This window comes from Fukomys damarensis, unplaced genomic scaffold (genome assembly GCF_012274545.1).
Source record: "Fukomys damarensis isolate Sample0158 unplaced genomic scaffold, DMR_v1.0_HiC HiC_scaffold_16, whole genome shotgun sequence".
Taxonomy (NCBI): Eukaryota; Metazoa; Chordata; class Mammalia; order Rodentia; family Bathyergidae; genus Fukomys; species Fukomys damarensis.
The window spans coordinates 132259864-132278590 of record NW_022900928.1 but is presented as its reverse complement, the minus strand read 5'-3'; the positions used below and the strand labels follow the sequence as shown (position 1 = coordinate 132278590).

The 18727-nt window shown below is 50.9% G+C and overlaps 1 protein-coding gene across 8 annotated transcripts in view; it reads right to left on the bottom strand.

The window, feature by feature from the left end:
• Positions 1 to 18727, bottom strand: part of Agap1 (ArfGAP with GTPase domain, ankyrin repeat and PH domain 1) — a 468989-nt gene that overhangs the window by 222196 nt on the left and 228066 nt on the right. For all 8 annotated transcript variants that reach the window (XM_033764720.1, XM_033764715.1, XM_033764721.1 and 5 more), the window contains 3 exons: positions 16690 to 16817; positions 15344 to 15499; positions 8712 to 8804 (listed from right to left, as the gene is read on the bottom strand). In XM_033764720.1, coding sequence (XP_033620611.1) covers positions 8712 to 8804; positions 15344 to 15499; positions 16690 to 16817 — 377 coding nt within the window. The remainder of the gene's footprint in view (positions 1 to 8711; positions 8805 to 15343; positions 15500 to 16689; positions 16818 to 18727) is intronic.

Sequence of the window (18727 nt, the reverse complement as noted above, 5' to 3'; positions counted from 1 at the left end):
GCTTGCCAGTGTCGTCTTTCTGCTTGCTCCAGGCTCAAGGTTTTCTCCAGAGACACAATTTCATCGACAACTGGCGGCTCCTGTCGACGAGCAAGCTCCTCTCTCTAAGTTGTGTCTCCAAAAGCACATTCAGGTCAGTTTCCTCCAAGCAGAACGGAGGGTTCCCTTGGTGACTCCATCTCATGCCCTACTGGTGAACTTGAGGTGCTTCATGATGTGGAAATGACATTTTCCAAAATTGTCAGAGGGTAAGGTCGGCTCTTTTGGTCACCTTGAAGCATCACTGAAAGAGCTCTTTGCTGTAAAGCTTTTGAAAGTTTGCAATTTCCTGCTGGCCCATAGGCTGAAGAGGATTGGAGTGGGGTTGGCAGGAAGGCATTCAATCTTCATGAACTCCAGTTCCTCCAGTGAGCTGTCCTCAGAGCCTGGAGGATGAGCAGGAGCATTTCCCATAACCAGTAAGGTTTTGAGTGGCAGACTCTTCTAAAAGGTGTTGCTTCACTGCAGACCAAAGACCTTGTTGATCCAAACAACACAGCAGGGACACGAGTCTTGCTGTCGGACCCCACATAACATTCAACTGGCTCTTCCACACCCTGCACTCTGGAAGACACATGGATTCTTGGAATGAGACACAATCAGGGGCCTGACTTGTAAATACCTGCTTGCGTTAGCACCATACAACAGAGCGAGGTGGTCTTTCACTGCATTCCCTTCTTCTGTAACGTAGGTTCTCTTTGGCATCTTCTTCCAAAAATGCCGTGTGATTCCAATTAAAAACCTGGTCTGGCAGGTAACACTGGGAAACCTCCGGAACTCAGCAGGGAAGGCCTCCGCTGCTGTAGTGTCCACCCCCGCAGCCACTCCGTGTCTCCCAACATGGCAGATGACGCTTCTCCTCTCGAAGTTGTCAGACCATCCCGAGTGCCCAGAAGCCTTCGTCATTCTCTGCACCAGTCAGCTTACCCACGAGGTTGGCGAGCAAGGCCTCTGTCTTCCTGCAGAAGATGTTCTCAATCATGGAACCACCCCTGCCAGTTGCTTCTCATTTATCCAAACCAGAAGTGACTTCTCGACATCCCCCAGAACACGCAGCCACTGCTCTGATATTCTCGTGACTCCTTCTGCTGCATCCAGCCCCGCTTATTTCTTCCTTAATATTTACAAATGGTCGACACAGACTTCTTACAATGTCTTGCAATTCCAGCCACTCACATGCCTGTTTGTGCTTCTTGATGGACGATGCCCTTCTAACATCCCCCTTTTAGCGGCTTTCTCTTCAACCTGTGCTTGCCTGGGCACCACTGTTTACGACCGCACAGGTGCTGCCTACAATACGGTACCAAAAAACTCTGGCCGCATATGGTATGGACCTAAGGTAACTGGCAATAAGGCGGCAATATCTGTAGGCAGCCTGACTTGAAATGAAGCAAACCATGCCCAAGCTTGACACCGAGGACATGAGCACAGAAGACAGCCACCCACAATCCCATGGGGACAGAGAGGGAAACCATTGGCTCAGCTGTGATCATGTGACATTCAGCATCCTGTACTACCCGTAGTGTAAGATACTGCTTGTTTATCAAGTTAAAATTCATTAGAAATGTTTGCTTATCTCACAGAGCACCTGAGGAACAAGTTACTTGAAACTGAAGGTTTTCCTGTACTTCCTCTGTGAAGAACTGACCTGAACCCAGAAACTTCTGTTTGGGAAGTGGCTGGATATTCAACTGCTCCAGGTCTTTTCTCGTGCTGGGTCCTACAGACAGACTGTCAGACCCTAGCCCTGCGTCCTGCATCGCTGGTTCAGGGCTCCATAGCAGGACACCCCAGGTTGGGTGGTGTGAGCAACAGAAACTGATGCCATCACAGCTCTGGAAGCCAAAGGGAGAGTCCAAGGTCAGGATGCCAGCAGGTCGGGAGTTCCTGAGCATCTCTCCTTGGCTTGCACCTGTTCACAAAGCCTCCAGTGCATTCTTTACAGGATCGCGGGCCAGGAAGTGGCAAGGGATGCAGAAATGAAGTAAGATTTAATTATGTGACTTGCTCAGGAGTCCCGGGAGACCTGTGCTTCTGTGCAGACTATGCAGCGTGTGCAAAGCCTGGTAAGTACTGCAGTTCTAAGCTTGAGTGAGAGAGCTCCCGAGGGGTGGCACAGCTGTCCTCCAGGGATGAGGTGCAGGCCTGTCTGGGCGTCCTTTTACGTCTACATTAATAAAAACACATGGAACCGTGCCTATTCTCACCTCTCTCTGAAATCAGGCCAAAAGGGAAGCCATCTCTGGGGCTGGGTGTGGTGGCACACACCCACAACCCTAGCACTCTCGGAGGCTGAGACAAACCCTACGACTGTGAGCACCTGCAGAATGAAGGCGCCTTTCCTGGACATTCTCCACGACTGGCCTGACCTGTGCCCTGGGGAAAGGGTTGCCTGCCTGTTTCCCTCCCTTTTCCCCTCTCCTTCCTTCTTTGTTTCTTCATGTACTTTGAGGCAGGATCTTGCTATGTATGCAGTTAGGCTGGCCTTGAACTCACAGCATCCTCCTGCCTCAGCCTCCTTGGGTGGTGGGATTACTGGTGTTCGCCACCACACCTGGCCAGGAGGGCTAGTTTCCAATCCAAACTAAGGGTTTTAGCAGGACTGAGCTCTCTGAGTGGCAAGGGAGCACGCTGTGTGTGGTGGGCCTGCAGGTGTCACAGCAGAGCTCGGTCCACCAGTCTCTTCACACAGGAGCACTGCAGGGTTGCTCTGAGGTGAGGCGGAGCAGGTCTGAGATATGTGGCAAGAGATGATGCTTGCCGCTGTGCACCTCATAGAGCTCCCTGCACATGCTGGGGCAGCCCAGTCTCACCAGGTGGGGCAACCTTGGGGGCCACCACTGCACACGTGGCCAGAGCTGCCCGGATGTCGCCACGTGGGCGGGGACAGAGCTGGAGACCAGGTACGTCTCTCCCGCCCAGCACACAGAGCCTCTGGTCCCCAAACATGCTGGACGGGAGGGGCCTCACTGCAACACCGGGAGGCCTGCAGGGTCACCAGGGCCTGTGCTCCGGCACCTCTGAGGCCGACTGGCTGTGCCAGCTCCTGTGTGCGTGTCTGGAGGCAGCTCCTCAAGGATGTGTGGACGCTCAGGCTCCTAAAGGTGGGGTCCACCCAGCAGGAACTACGACCTTCTATGAGGACAAAGCAGCACCAGGGAAGCATGGGCAGTGGAAGTCACACACATGGGGTTAGGGCTGTCTCAAGCCCCAGAGAGAGGCCTCATGGGAAGTCGGCCCTACCCGGGCCCCGCTCTCGTGATGCCACCTCTGGAGCTGTGAGGGAGAAACCTGCACTAGGTCACCCGTGCGTTTGCTGCAGGGCAGATGACAGGGCCTGCAGAACCTGGCTTCTGTCACCTGAGAAAGGGCACCAAGGTGCTCCACGGGTGGGAGGACAGCGGTGTCTGGCAAAGCTAAGTCGTCAGCATGTGGTACAGGGCTCATGCGCCCCGGCTGCCATCGGGACCCGGACAGGTCACTGTCACCCACTGTTAAAACCCAGGGACACAGATGATGACGAAGAGGAAGAGGACAATGGTGTGCAGGAGTGTAACCCCAGCACTCTGGGAAGGGGAGGCAGGAGGATCGCAAGTTCGAAGCCAGCTTGGGTAACTTAGCAATTCAGCCAGACCCTACCCTAAAATCAAATAAATAATAAGTACAGGGCTAAGGATGCAGCTCATAGCAAAGGTCCCAGTCCAATCCCCGATACCACCAAACAAGGTAAGAGGGAGGGGACACCTGCAATCAAGAGGGACAAGGTCACAGGCAAGGAGCAGAAGCCACTCTGGCTCCCCGAGGACACTCTGTGCTGGGTGTCCATGCAGGAGAGCAGGGCTTCAACAAGACGGGGGATGTCAGTACTCGTGCAGGAAGCCAGCACTGTGCCAACCGGATGCTTGCCTTGCAGGCCCCTCCTCGCCTCGCCTCTGCTGGAGGCCCACCTGCACCCCTGCCGCCTCTTGCCACCTCCAGGCTGGCAGTGTGAATCTGCATGCGGGTGCACAGCCTGGGCTCCTCAGGGTCAGGCCGGGAGAGGCGGCCTAGCTGAGTCACTCTCTGCATGTTGCTGGCAGCAAGAGTCTGGCTGGCGCTTCTCGCCTGATCTCAGGAAGCCCCAGGCCTGTCTTCCAGTTCGCTTCCTCACAGGGCAGCATGCGGCAGCTGAGCAGTGGGCCCAGAGCTGGCACTGCCTGAACCTCAGGATGTCAAATGCACATCATTAGCGCCCTCTGTGCTGCCAATGATGCACAGTGCACCCAGAGCTGACCCAGGCACCAGAAAAACACAGGTCTGAGGCCTGCGCCTGCCAGGCAGAGGATGAACTCCCGAGGTGCCTTTTTCTTTGGCGACAATCGCCACTTTCTACTCTGTGGAGAACCACAACGCTGCACAGCTTGAGGACAGCTCATGGCCCGGTGGCAGGGGAATAGTAGTGTTCTGTACAAGGGTTGCCAGCAGCTCCCTGGGGCTGCTCTAAGGGTGGCCACGCCATGGTGGGTTAAGGTCAAACTTCAGACCATAGAAAGTTTCACAGAGACACTCCAGCCCTAGGCTGGTTCCTCCTAACATTACAAAGGCGCAACGACGCCTGGTTGTGGGTCCGCAGGAGCCGAGAAGCTGCCCCCAAGACCCCAAGGTGGCACAGGGGGCTCCCGAGCTGGGCCACCGCACATGGGCCCTGCCAGCACGGTGGGGCTCATGGCTCCCTGCACCCCTCTGCCTACAGTTTTCAGTATAAAGATCCGGTCCTCTCGAAGTATCAAACAGTGGAGGGAAGGCCAAGTCAGAGGCTTCCCAAGGTGACGGGCGGGTGCCGCTGCCACCTAAGTCCTTTACATAGCACCTCAGCTCAGCGGGCAGGGAACCCAGTGTCTTCCCCAGCGGGACGCACGTGGTGAGTTCCCAATGCCTCCAGGATTCCTGTGGCTAACCATGCGTGGGAATGTCACCTCCATGGGGCCCAACTCTGAGCCCGGGTGGGAGTAACAGCTCACACAGCAGCCCCGACCCAGGGGGAAGGGAAGAGACTGAGAGCAGGCCGAAGCGGGTGCAGCCCCGCCCCTCTCTGGAGCACCAGAGAAAGATGCGCAGCCGCCAAGGACTCTGCGCGGAACAGTCTTTCCATCCATCCCCTCCACCTAAAATACATGTTCGAGTACGACAAGATATAATGATCGGGTTTTCAGAAGTTCAGATGCACACTGCAGAGTGCCGGGGGGGCCCTGCAGCCTCCGCCGCACAGAATGAGCGCTGGGGCAGCAGGAGCTGGCCAGGCCCTGGCCAGCAGTCAGCGGAGTGGAAGGGGCCAAGGCTTACGGCCATGTGTCTGCACTCAAATATAGAGATTAAAAAATGCTAAAGAGAAAGAAAGAAAGGAGCGCACACAGCTGCCGTCCCCCAAACAGACCTCCCATCTGCCACCCACGATTTGCATGTCACCTTCTCCGGGCTCATTTGTACTTCATTAACTGCCATTGACTTAACAAGATTTATGCAAATGACACCACAGGAGCTCCCCAGCTCCCACTGCAATCAAGTGATTATGTATGTACAACTCTCCACAGCAATGAAAAATTAATACGTGACAAGCCCACTTGCCGCTGGGCTGGGCCTCTGGCTTTTATTTTTCTTGCTTTGCTTTTTAATTTTTATTTGAATAGACCTTCTCTTGTTAGGAAGAAGAGACACAGAGCTCTCCGAACCAAATGCACCCAGGACCCTGGAAGGGAACAAAAATGTGAGGCAGGCCTGGGTCCGGGAGACACGAACTTATGTTCTGGGAGACAAGTCAGATACTCAGCGAGAAACCTCTAATTGGGGGAGAGAAAGAAATGAAGTCACGGTCCACCATGATTCCGCGAGGTCCTAGATGGGGAGCAAAAACCCTAATTCTCAAACACACGAGCTGCAGAATGTCGGGGGAAATGGTCAGAGTGATCCACGGGCACGGTATGGTCTGTATAACATGGGTCAGTAATGGGGAGCAAGGATCCCACATCTGAGTCCTGAACAGCAACGTCCCGAACAAGCCACGTGAGGAGAAGGGTCGGCCGTGATCAAAGCAATGCAGGCTGACTGGCGAGTGGAGCTGATGTGGGGGTGACAGGGAGGGGCTGCCACACTGGAGAGGCGTGCTGCTGCAGGCGAGGTCTTCCAAGTCTGTTCCGCATGGGCGGCAGACATTTCGGCCTGAGGTCGGGGTTCACACCGTCTACAGCACCGAACTTTGCTTGCGCAGCTGTCTGTGAGCGGGTAGGGTAAACACACTGAAGTGGGGCGGAGGGACCCATAGCAGCTGTCTGGCCTAGAACAAAGCTTCTTTCTCCAGGGTATATCTGAGGTAAGCACAGCACAACTGCTTCCGTGGTACACGCTGAGGGGAGTGGACACTGCGTGGACGGCACGGAACGACGAGCACGCACTCACACATTCACTTAGGCCTAGACTATACCGGCCAGGTCCTGCCCTACTGGGCCCGCCACCCTGCTTCGTGTTCATGCTGAAGTCACACGCCAGGGGGAAGCAATCCAGCTGCTACTAGGTGGAGCAAGGGCATGGAGGTGCGTCCACATGACCACCTGAGGACCCATCCCTGGCCACGGGACGTACAGGAAGGCTCTCCTGAGGGTGCCCTGACCAGGACAAATTGGAAACTCTGTGCTAGGTTTGAAACACTTTCTGCAGAATCTCTACATCTGAGTGTTTTGAGGGGTGCAGGCGACCTGTGGTTCCTATCTCAAAGATGAGGGGCTCGAGGCCCAGAGCACCTGCTACAGTGGGACATGTGGGGCCAGGGTGGATCCCAGGAAGGCACTGGCCCCTGCTGCATCCTGGGGGCACTCTGGAGGGACAAGGGCCTCCTGGTGCCAAGTCATTCCCAGGAAACCAGACTGGTTCAAAGGCTGCCGGGGCCTGGGTAACACTCATTTTAGGCTTGTGGTCAGTTCTCATCTGTGCAGGCACGCAGAGTCTCACCTGCAAAGCTGGGGAAAGGCACAGAGCATGGGAGGATCGCAGCCACAAGGGCCCACAGCTCACGGAAGCTCCCGCCAAGCTAGTGAACAGCCTCACCCAAGTCCCCAGCATGTGAGAGACAGGGGAACAACCTATGCTGGCTTTAATCTTCCCCCAAGCCAGTGGCCCAGCACCAGTTCTATATACAAGGAAAAACAAACAAAAAACCCAATTTAATAGCTTTCAGAACTCTAGGTGATGTAATGCCTACGGCATAAAAACTATACTTTAAAATTATCTCAAGCAAAAACTGAGCCAAAAAGAACTATGTGCAGAGACCTCTGAAGAACTTGCTTGATGGCAAAAACCATGAACCACCCGCAAGGGGAAGGCGCTTTGTAGAGACATGCAGGGGAGTGGAATGCCTGCGCCGGGCCATGTTCTCCACACATCTGCCGCCTGGTATCTGAACACATACAGAGGCCCTTGCCCCCTCATTATGTCCCAGGGGGGCTGAAGGAGCTTGCAGACCTGCTCAGTCCTGCAGCTGCTGAGGGGATGCAAGAACTCTGTCCAGCTCCAACTCTGGTCTTGCCCAAGACCCCACGGCCCCACCCAACCTCTTTCACCCCACAGCTCTGGCTGAAATTGCCCAGCCCCTTGCTAAAGCCACAGCCATGCTGCTTTCCGATGGGTGAGATCGTTGATGCTACAACCACTCAGCTACATTTGCAGAAGGGCTCTGCATCCTCTGCGGGCAGCCAGTGCCCGTGCTCCTTCCGGAGGCGCCTGGAGACAGGGGAAAGACTGTCGGGGCGCAGCCTTCCTGCCCACAGGCTTTCCCCCTCCTCTCCCTGAAACAGCGTGCTCTCAATCAATTGGCTTTCTTCAACAAACTAAAAGACGACATTTCCGGAGCCTCGGTGAGGGCCTGCACCCTTTCTTAGTCGTAGAAATAAAACAGCCAAATACGTCACGTGTGAATGCCAGCCCTTTTTTTTTTTTTCTTCCTGCAGACAAGTCATTCAGCATCCGGTTTCTGGGCTAATGAAATCCTATTTCAGGCTAGCAACATAGGCCAAAACAAATGCTTGAATTCGAGTCCTGTTGTGTAATGAGGAAGTTTAATTAAGGCCCCACATTACCGCTGTAAATGTTCCTTTATATAATAAGGTCTAAATGAAACTGAACCTAATCAAAGTTACAATTCCTTCATTAGCAAATTACAAACAAGAGCGAGCAGCTGACATGCGGGCTATGATTATCACAACTAATTGCCTCGTTGTCGCAGACCAGCCTGAAACAGTGTTCAGATGTCCGTCCGCGAGAGCAAATTAGGGCCACACCGGGCCATGCCTGTGATCACAAGGGGCTCTTGTACCACGATCTGATTTTCCCCTGTCGCCTGGCGGCCAGCAGCCCAATCAAAGCCGCGCTCCAAAGGCAGCCTTTGAAGACAGTGCTGCCGGGAAGCACACTGCATACGCAGGCGGGCAGACTGCACTTCATTAGATCTGTTTGTCACATTGCCTCTTCTTATTCTAATGATCCCATTTTAATACTCACAGGAACCTCTTCTAATTGATGTCAAGTGAGTGACTTCTACATTCATCAACACAGCACATCAAACAAACCCTGGCACTGGAGGAGTCAACGTCCTCCCGGCCAACCAGAGGTGTGGGCCGGCGCCGGGCGGGGAGGGGACCTTGTACCTGTTTAATTGGGATGGCTCGCCCGCTCCCGATGCTGTCCGCGCGGCTCTCCAGGCCTTTCTTCTCTTTGTCTGGGTCGCTCCCTTTCCGAGACTGCAAAGCAAAGCAAAGCAAAGTTAGCATTTGGGGAAGGGCTGTGCTAACGGGTGTGCTTCTCCTCACCAACCCGGATGTAGACGCCAGGCCTGGTCCCCATGCTTGCAGTGTGTGTGTGTGTGTGTGTGTGTGTGTACGCTCAGACTCCAGGCTGCTCACCCACACTGAATACATCGATCTGTAGAAAACACTCTAAACTTTCCTCTGGACTTTTCCACTGCAAAATTATCTTTTAATTCTTTTTTAAAGAGTTCAAAATTCAATTACTAGAAACCAATGGACCATCTAAGAAAGTAACGCCCAACGAGAACACATATTCAAAAGCAGCAGTTAATAGAGCTGAGAAGGAAAGGGGCTCCTTGCTGCTTGTTTCGAAAACCGACTGCATAAATGTATATATTTAATTAATGTCTGAATGATTTAAAAAATTCTATTACTAGTCAACTGTGCGAGCTAACGGCACACCCCTGATTAGTATCAAGGTGTGGGTAATGTTTCCTTTTATTGGTTCTGGGTGGTTGGAACGCAGCGATTTCAAAGGTAAATTAGTGTACCATTCCACAACGAATGGGAAAAATACTGAAATCTCCCTTCAACAAAATGTCAGAGTTTGGCAGACAATGAGCAGCTCTATTTGTTTGCCAAGTGCACGAGCCAATTATCCTCAAGGGTGTGGAGCGAACTGCATGCAGGCTGGTGGCTGGAGGGCACAGAGGGGAACCCAAGGCACACCTCAGCCTGGCCAAAAGCGTGCCACAGTGCAAGTCCCCATCTCCTGCTGGCGTGAGCAAGCATGAGCACGATGATTTTCTGACAGATTTATTTTATTATGAGAGAAAGATCTGAGGCTCGTCCTCCTTAATAACGGTGCTGACAAGTGACAACTTCACTCCATTACTTTTCAATGGGAACATTACTCACGCAATATTGAAAATGGAGAAACATTTTCATGTGCTTTTCAAATCTGAGATGATATATGAAATGCACAGACGTGGTGGTGTCCAGCGCCGCAGAGAACGGCTGATGAGATCCAGTTTCAAAGCAATGTGGGACAGAGTGGCTGAGTTTTAATGATGCTCCTGGGAAGGGGCGGCATCAGAGGACGGGGTGAAGCAAGGACTCATAGGACAGGCCTGGGATGCCGGGGCAGTTTCTGTCAAAATGAGGACAGAGGCCAGGGAAGGGCTCCCGTGGGCCAGTGCTAGCCGGGGAACAGGTTTCTTTGGTGATTGTGAGTGTTCACAATTTCTGATCATCTACTGTGTGCCAAGCACCACATGCACCTTTTGCATTTAGGATAAAAACCTGGAAGAAGATGACAGAAAATGGAACAAGCAACCAGTGGGACGCTGCTACCGTATACGACAAATTGTTTACCCCCTTGAGCTGGTAGGCAAGTAGAGGTCTTCATCAATTCTTCACGAATTTCAGCTTCAGTTTGGGGATATGCTTTTCTCTTTAATTCATTCTTACTAATGTACAGCCAGGGCTATTAAGAGTCTTAAATTCTCTTGTGCCACAGTTCCTGGGAAAGTTGGCACTTGAGGTTTTTAGTTGTAAAATGAATGTCAGCTCACAGGAATACATTAAAAAAAAATTAAATCAATAAAGACCATCAATAATACTCTGGGAATTTCATGAATTCTAAATTTCTACATTTGGAAACCCATCTTCATTATTCTGTATTAACCGGAATAATTAACAAAACAAATATTTTTAAAAGTTAACATCTTCCCCAAGGCAGCACATCTGTCCCCACAGCCGCCCTGTTCTCCGAGCAGGACTTGGATTCCATCACAACAAAGAGAAGGCCAATGGCACTGCGGCATTCAACTCAGAATGTAAACTGTGAAGACTCAAAGTTAAACCAGGTGTAGGGGAAGGCCTGCAATCCCAAGCCCATAATCTGGGAGGCCGAGGCAGGAGGATCACAAGTTCAAGCCCAGCCTGGGTGAAGGAGTGAGACCCTATGTGACAATAACAAATAAATAACAAATAAAATGGGAACATAGCTCAGTGCAAGGGTCCTAGGTTCAAGCCCTAGTAATGGGAAGAAAAAAAAAAGAAAAGGTTAACTCAGTATCTGATCACGAATTAAGTGATAAATAAAATGAAAACTTAGGTAAGACTTCTTTGCAAAAATAAAACAAATACTTTCTACCAACTACAACATCCTGAAGGAAGAAGTCATGAAAATAAAGTTTTGAGGGAGGGCAGAGGCAGAGGAAAGATCTGCCGTAACTCGGCTCTACCACTGCGGTGCCCCCGAGCTGCATCAACTCAGGTGAAAGCCAACCCCTAAATTAAACCAAGTCCAGGAACACAGAATAGCGCAGCACACGTAAATCCCCGGTGAGGTCTCCTTATTTCCTGTCCATCTTGGAGACTGCACGTTCCCAGTGCACACTTACGTGTATCAGGACTGACTGTGACCTGCGTCCCAGAAAACAAGTGGGGCTACCACACCTGTCTCAAAAGGCCTGCAGACCTAGAACCATGTTAGCGAGACTGCTTAGCCTCCAGGAACTGCAAGCCAGAGGGAAGGAAGGCTAAGAAATCTAATGCCACCTGCTGCTTTACAGAAATGCTTAACTTCCTCTGGGACAGCAGCAGAAAGCTGCTTCTTCCTTTCCCAGCAAGGCAAGAGCCAGCAGAACCTACCACATCCTGGCTCTCTTCTACAGAAGCCCAAAGTGCCAAACAATTCTATTTATACCACAGACATCACTGTCTTCTCTCCAGGGAGTTTCTATGAGTCAGTAATGCCTGGGGCAATGGGTGTGTGCCAGTATGCTCAGCCCCATTTAGTGGCACCGGCAAGACACTGCGAGCTTTGAAAAACATCACGTCAGTGACACCACTGCAAAACAGCTGGAAGACAGGCAGAGCAATGCAGCATAGACGTAAGGACACGTGCTCAAGGCAGGAAGCCCAGGGGGACGCCCACCCGTGGAAGAGAGCAGCAGAGGACCCCTGGGATAGCTTCCATTTCTGCTCATGATTTGATTACTTCCTGGAGGAGCAGCGGCAGTGGCAGCAGAAAAAGGAGGAGCCATATCTGAGTAGCTGTGTGGTGAGTACATGTTTATTTACTTATTCCCTTTATGTTTGAAAATGTTTTCTAATAGCTCAAATGCATGTAAATTGGCCCTGCTAAACTAGCTGTCTTAAGAATCATTTTCATGAAACCAAGGATTAAGTGGACAGTCTTCTAATGTTTGTTTTCTTAAAACAGTGTTTTTGTTTTCATTTTTCCAAAGAAGCAAAATAAGGCTTTAACGTTTCATCGGAGAAGTGTAATCCCTACTGTGAAGGTGACACATCATTTGCCACTATTAGAAAGATTTTACGTTTATAGCATTTCTCCTAAAGTACATATGATCTGTTTGTTTAAAAATATGTTTATATGCAAACAGCAACATCTGGGAGAACACGTTAGCCCAGAGCACTGCGTTACCGTTATGGATCTAGTTTATAAAATTTGCAGGAATGGTATTGAGAAATGGTGTGCACTGCTCAGGTAACTATGGCCCCTGGGTGATGCTCTCATAAACAAGGTAGACGGTCCTCCTCCACCTGCATGCCACAGGCCCAGGCTGTGCGCATCCTTACCCGCCATGACTGCTCCCCCATGGACGCCTCTGCCCTCCTGCTGGACACTGTGAAATAAATACACGCCCCGGCAACTGAAGGCCACGATCACGGACCACCCCAGGAACAGGGCTCTAGGGATTTTACCTATTTGAGAATGGAAGCAAACTGGTAGTGGTAAGAATTTAGTTTCTTAATTGCTTCAATTTCAAAATTACCTTGCCTTCTTTTCATCTCTTGGATGACACTGACATCTAGTGGAGCAAGCATTCTAGGATCCTCCCCTCAGAGCGCTCACACCTCACACATCACCATCATCGCCGGCAGGGATCTGTGCACCCTCGCCTGGGACATCAGCCACCTTTCCTCAAACTGTGCTGCTCAGGCTCATGGGTCCAGATTTCTGCCCCACTACTAACAGCCGGGCAGCTGTATTCAGCGTTTAGAATGGTTTATTCTCAAACTCTTTTCTGACACCCGAGGCAGAGCAAGAGATGGTAATGCACAGATTTGTGGGCCGCCGCTGCATGGACTAGGACATAAGTAACAGTGATATTCGGCTGCTGCAGCAGAGGTTTCAATAGCTCCTGCACCTGCCATACCTGCCTGTGTGACTGTGGCTTCCCGGATGTAGACGCCTCTGTGCGTGTGCGTACCTGTGCATGCGTGAGCTTGCCTGGAGGCTTCAAGCAGCTGGAAATGGCTCTTCCCTCGCAGTCCCCTCCCCATGTACCATGCAGGACCCCCACTTTGGTGCTGACCATTCTACAATTGTGGCTGACTCTGGCTACCAACATTCCTCGTTGTCAATGAGCAAAAGCAGCTCTCTGCAGCAAGCAGATGCTAAGTAAATATTTATTCTCGGAGTTACTGTTCTCATTCTTCCTGCCGAAAAGGAAGTGCTCTCCAACACAGGCCATCGGGGAGGCAGTTAGCTGGTGTCAGGGTCCAGGACACTCTCTTGTGGCAGGTGGGGACAGGGACGTGGTGATGGTCTTCTTATAAAGAGCCTACCTAAAAGGATAATCCCCACTTGTTCTTTGTTTCTTTCATAGAATAGAAACCAGCCAATGAGCAGCAAAATTGGCTCTTGGCAGGTGCCAGAGGCTGCTGTCCTCTCCTGTGCCAAGTGCAGAAACTGACCCTGAGCCTCTGCCACCCACTGTGCTAGCGCCCCCTCGTGGCTGCCTTCTCTGGGTTCAGCTGCAGCTTCAACAGCTGGCTGCTTAGGCCCACTGTGTCAGAGCGTGTGTGTGTGTGTGTGTGTGTGTGTGTGTGTGTCTGAAGGGGCCCTCAAGTGCAGAGCAGCCCTACAGGCATTTGATGGTGGCCGTGTAGGTGGCTCCTGCAATCCACATATCTGAAGGAATTTCACCGTAAAGCATCTTCATCATGCACCGTTTAAGCAGAGCAGATAAACATCTGGATTGTGGCGGCAACACACCTGCCCCCAATCCACCTGATGGTCCTACAACTACTGCTGCTCAACACTACCAGAAGTCACATTCGTAATGTCACTGGCAGAGAGAAATAAAGCAAGGCTGCCGAGGCTCCTCTGATGTCTCCTGCAAAAGGGCCTCTATACCTGCTCGGCAAGGGGCTGTCCTCCACCAGCAGCAGAGGCAGGGTCTAGGCCTGCTGGATGGGTCCACACTTGGCCCAGCAGCACCACCTGCCAGAGCTGGATGGCACAGGAGACTGGCAGAGGAAGGGACAGGAGGGGATGTGCCGTCGGCAGCAACTGCCTGGAGGTGGAGCTACAACAAACACGGCAGTGGAGGTTGGGGCGTCTGCCAGGCTTGGTGGAACCCTCAGTGTGGAGACAGCCTTCCTCAAAAAGGCAGATCAAAGAAGGGATTAGGAAATTTCACATCTCCTTGTGCCTAAGTCAGCTGCATTCGACCAGGAGGCCTGACAGTTCCGAGCAGGTGCCCCTGGCATGCGGGCTGGAGGACTCTCTGTGGCTGTGCACTGCAGGAAGCTCACAACAGCTCTAGACGCTGCCCAGCACTCTATGCCCATGGTACCTTACCTCCACCCAGTGTGTGATGATCCCAAATGTCCCCAGGAGTTACCAAATGTCCCTGGGGAGCAAAACCATGCTGGCTGAGAACTACAGGCCTCAAAGTATGCAGTGTACAGCACCAGTAGAGTGAGAACTGCCCCAAACACAGGAGAGCCCTTCTACCTGGCGTTCTGGGCTCAACTGTAAAGCCTTCCATGCTCGACTGGTAATGTCTGCTCTGTGCAGGAGGAAGGGACAGGACAGCAGCACTCAGACCTCTTCTGTGGCTCAGGGATTTCTGTATCTCTATCGCCCTGGGAGCTCTTAAAAACTACACATGCTGGGGCCCCAGGGACAGAGTCTGAGCTTCTCACTTTGAGTCCAGATGTCTGATTGTCAGTTTGAAAATGTTATCCAGGTAATTCTGGAGAAAGCCCCAGAGAGGAATCTGGGACAGTGAAGCCCCCAGGAACACTGGGCTTGTGGTGCCGCCAGGGAGGGCCACCCAGTCCCATACCACCAGGCACTGAACAGAAAACCAAGAGCTCCCATCTCCTGTCTGGCATCGGGCGCACAAGTTCCTGCAGTTTGTCACCTCTCTCGCTCTCCCTTTTTTGGGTACCGGGTGCCAGGTGGGCAGGGCCTGCTGAGCTACATCCCCAGCCCCGGGTCATCTCTTTATATCTCAGGCAGCGTCTTTAAGGTGGAGAGCAGGCAAGTCACAGGATGGGCAGTGCCTTTCCATAAATCATGTGCGCCTCACCTCCAACATACTAGTCACCACCTCCCTCCCCGAGTAGCTCACTTCACTCATCATCATTTTCTGAGACTCCCCGGAAATCAATGCGACTCTCCCTCATTCGGCGTGGACTTTACAGGCATCCCTGGACCAGCTCAGGACCACGTCAGGTGGAACTGGACTTCTGGGGATGACACTCACTGTGAAAAGGTTGGAGCGGCGCTTGGACTGCTTCCGGACGGGCGTTGGGGTGTTGGCAGTGGGGGGGACATCGATGCGCAGCTCCTTCTGGCTGGTGCTCGGAGTAGACGGGACGGAGGAGGAGTAGTCGCTTAAACTCCCACCACCATTGCTCGTCTGTAACAATGGAAAGCCAAGGTTTTACTAATGACAGAGTCCTGGAGTCGCAGGTCAGTGCCGGAGTGGGGTCATAACCAACAAGTTAGGAGGTCACACCACAGGGACGCGTGTGCAACAGCCCAGATGGCTTCTCTGCCCAACGTAGCAGTCCCAAGTGGTCATCCGTGGTTGGACCCCAGGGCAGCACCGTCTGACAGCGGTGCTCTGTCTGATAACAAGGACCTGGTACGGGAAAGTCTCTGCCACTTAGAAATTCTAAGAGGTAAACACACCTATTTTCTTCCCTCTGAAAAATAAAGCAGCTGCTTTAATTAGTTCCTATGGTTCTGTGGTCCCTTCACTGTTCTAGAACAGATTCAGGCCTGATAGGTTCTTCCAGCCAGAACCACAACCAATTCTGAAAACAACACTTTGGAAATCAAAGAAAGAGCTGTGGAAAAAAAAAAAAATTGTGACATTTCACAGAAAAGTTAAAGACTGCAACAATGAAGATGCTGATGTTGGCGACCGTGGTGGCAGGTCCCAGTAGCAAAGGTAGCCACACAGGCCTTCCTGAGCGAACCACAGGTGTGAAACTTGGCCTTCTCCCTGCACCCTTTAGGGAAAAAGTGCCCACAGAATACTCACCTGAGAAATGCTAATCAAAAAACAAGTATAAGCAAAACAAAGCCAACAGTTTCCTTAACAGCTGCTGCTGGGGTTCTTCAAAGTGACAATTACATCATTTGCTTCCGAGTAAATAATTTAGCAAAATGTTGTTATGGAAAGATCATAGTTTCTACAGGGCCTAAGGGAGATGGTAATTATAAATGAACGCTGCTACCAAATTTGAACATAAAATGGGATTCACCACTAAAATTTACTCACAACTGTTCAACCTAAAAGCGGGCTGGAGCGGGGTGATTTAAATCAACAGCAAAGACAGCAGCACACACCTGGCACTGCCCCCTGTGCTGGCATGCCACACAGCCCAGGCTGCCCGGAGACAGAAAACGTTAAAGAATGACTCCCATAAAAACCACTTGGCCACAGCAGTTTCTGAAGGAAATGTGAAGTCAATTACAAACATGCTGTTATTTATAAAGTGGAAAAAAATAAAATAAATCAGCCTGAGCACTGGCTGCGAGCACCGCCCCACCTCCCCACTTGGCATCCTTGCGCCCCGCCCCTCAGGCGGCCAGGCCTACCTGGCTCATGTGCACGGCCGACACCTGTGCTGAGCAGACGGAGGAGTGGCTGGGAGAGTTGGGCAGGGACTTGCAGGGGCCGATGGACAGCTGCTGCTTCTTCCTTGTGGCTACGATCTTCTGGGCCACTGGTGACAGATACAAAAGAAGTGAACGTGAAGCTGGCTTCCCAGTGAGGAGAAATCACTGAACCGGAAGTGGTCCCCAAGAACCGCTCTTTTCTTCCTTTGTAGTGGTTTTCCGTGAGCATCTGCCTATCACAGCCCCAGGGCTGCCTGTTGTCCCCTGCTACATGCAGCTCTCCAAGGATGCTCTGGTCCACGGGACAAGAGTGGAAGGAAGGACTCGTCCTCTAGGGTGAGCTGTCTCCTGCCCATTTCTTCCCCGATTTCTCCCTGCACCTGCCCGGAATGCATAAAGACGCCTGTGGCCCCAGCAGCCGTCCTGGACTGTGAGGTGACACTGGGAGTGGAAGTCAGGACACAGAAGGAACAGGATCTCGGAGGACCACACCCTGACACCCTATGTGTGGTCCTCAGAAAGCATCTTTTCCAGTCACACAGAGCACAAACCACCCTATGACAGGGAAATTGAAACCCCTGTGAAAGCCAACGTTCATTCATTCATTATTTAATTCATGTACTGCCTAAAGAATTATTCCTCACAAGCTATGGTGCAGAATTATAGTCAAGCACAACTAATTATATCAAAGGGCTTTTTTTTTATTTAAACATATTACCACACACCCTGGAAGTTTATCTTAATCAATACAAATCTAAATTCAACCAGCCATAACTTCTCTTGGCAAATAGGCTCCCTGATAAAGCATACTGAGTGTAATTGGAAAGGAAGTAGACGATTAGAAAACTCTTCCTACACCAGTAGGTGTCACTACAGGAGAATAAGTACAGTTTTTATGGGAATGGATGCGTGTCTTTGGGGAGCAGCTGTAATTAAGCTCGGTGATATTCAATCTTGTCTTTGCCCAGGGTGTTGCTGCTTTCAAAGATGCCCAGGAGAAGGGGCCATCATCTCTTCCCGACCGAAGGTTGTAATGCAGAGGGGGCCCATGGTGCTTGGATAATTTCTTTTCCAAATGAACACAATTTTAATAAGGAACGGGTTTGTCCACAGCCTATGGTTTTCATACAAATGAATGACAGTATAAACATGATTAAGTGAAGATACGATATATAAAAAATGGCTCGCAGAGACGAAGAAGCAGCTTCATTAGTTATATCCCACCTCCAATAGGCTCCCCATCATCCTGAAAGGATGCTATCAATTAATTTATCTTCCCGTAGGGTATTGATCATAACCTTCATCAGCTAATCATGTTTAAATTACAGAGGAATATCGCGGCACTCTGTCATTTCACAACCATTGGCATATTGATCGGGGGTCTTTGAAGACATGTATTAGAATATTTTAAAAATCATTACGTGAACTCAAAAATAATATCTAAGATCAGATTCCAAGAGCTGCAAAACATGTCCTAGAGGTATAATGAAATCCCTAACACTAAAAGGAAATGAGATTAAAATCATGATCACCTGCACTGCTAGTTTCACTCTTCTTTTTCAGAAAAACAGCAGAAAGGGATTTTTTTTTTTTTTTTGATAATCAACTACTCTGCATTTTGCATGTGTTGCCACCATCAGAGTTCAGAAACACATAAATGCCCGAATCACATAGAACAGGGCACAGGACCAGAGAGCTATGTGGACATTTTCTAAACATGCTTTCCATACCCAGCGAAGAGCTGAGAAACTTTCTGAGTCAGATACATTATTTAAACCTTTGTTTTAGAAAATTCCAAATGCAAGGAAATGCTCTGTCCTTGAGCACAGCATTTTCTGGCAAAACCTCTGGACTCCATGCACAGAGCCCAAGCCACATGCTAAGTACTACAATACTGTCCTTACAATCACTGCTGTAGCACATTAACCTCTCTCACACACAGCCACACATGCATGCACACACACACACTCACACAAATAAAGTCACAGCATTAGTAAGTGGCATTTTTAAAAAACCT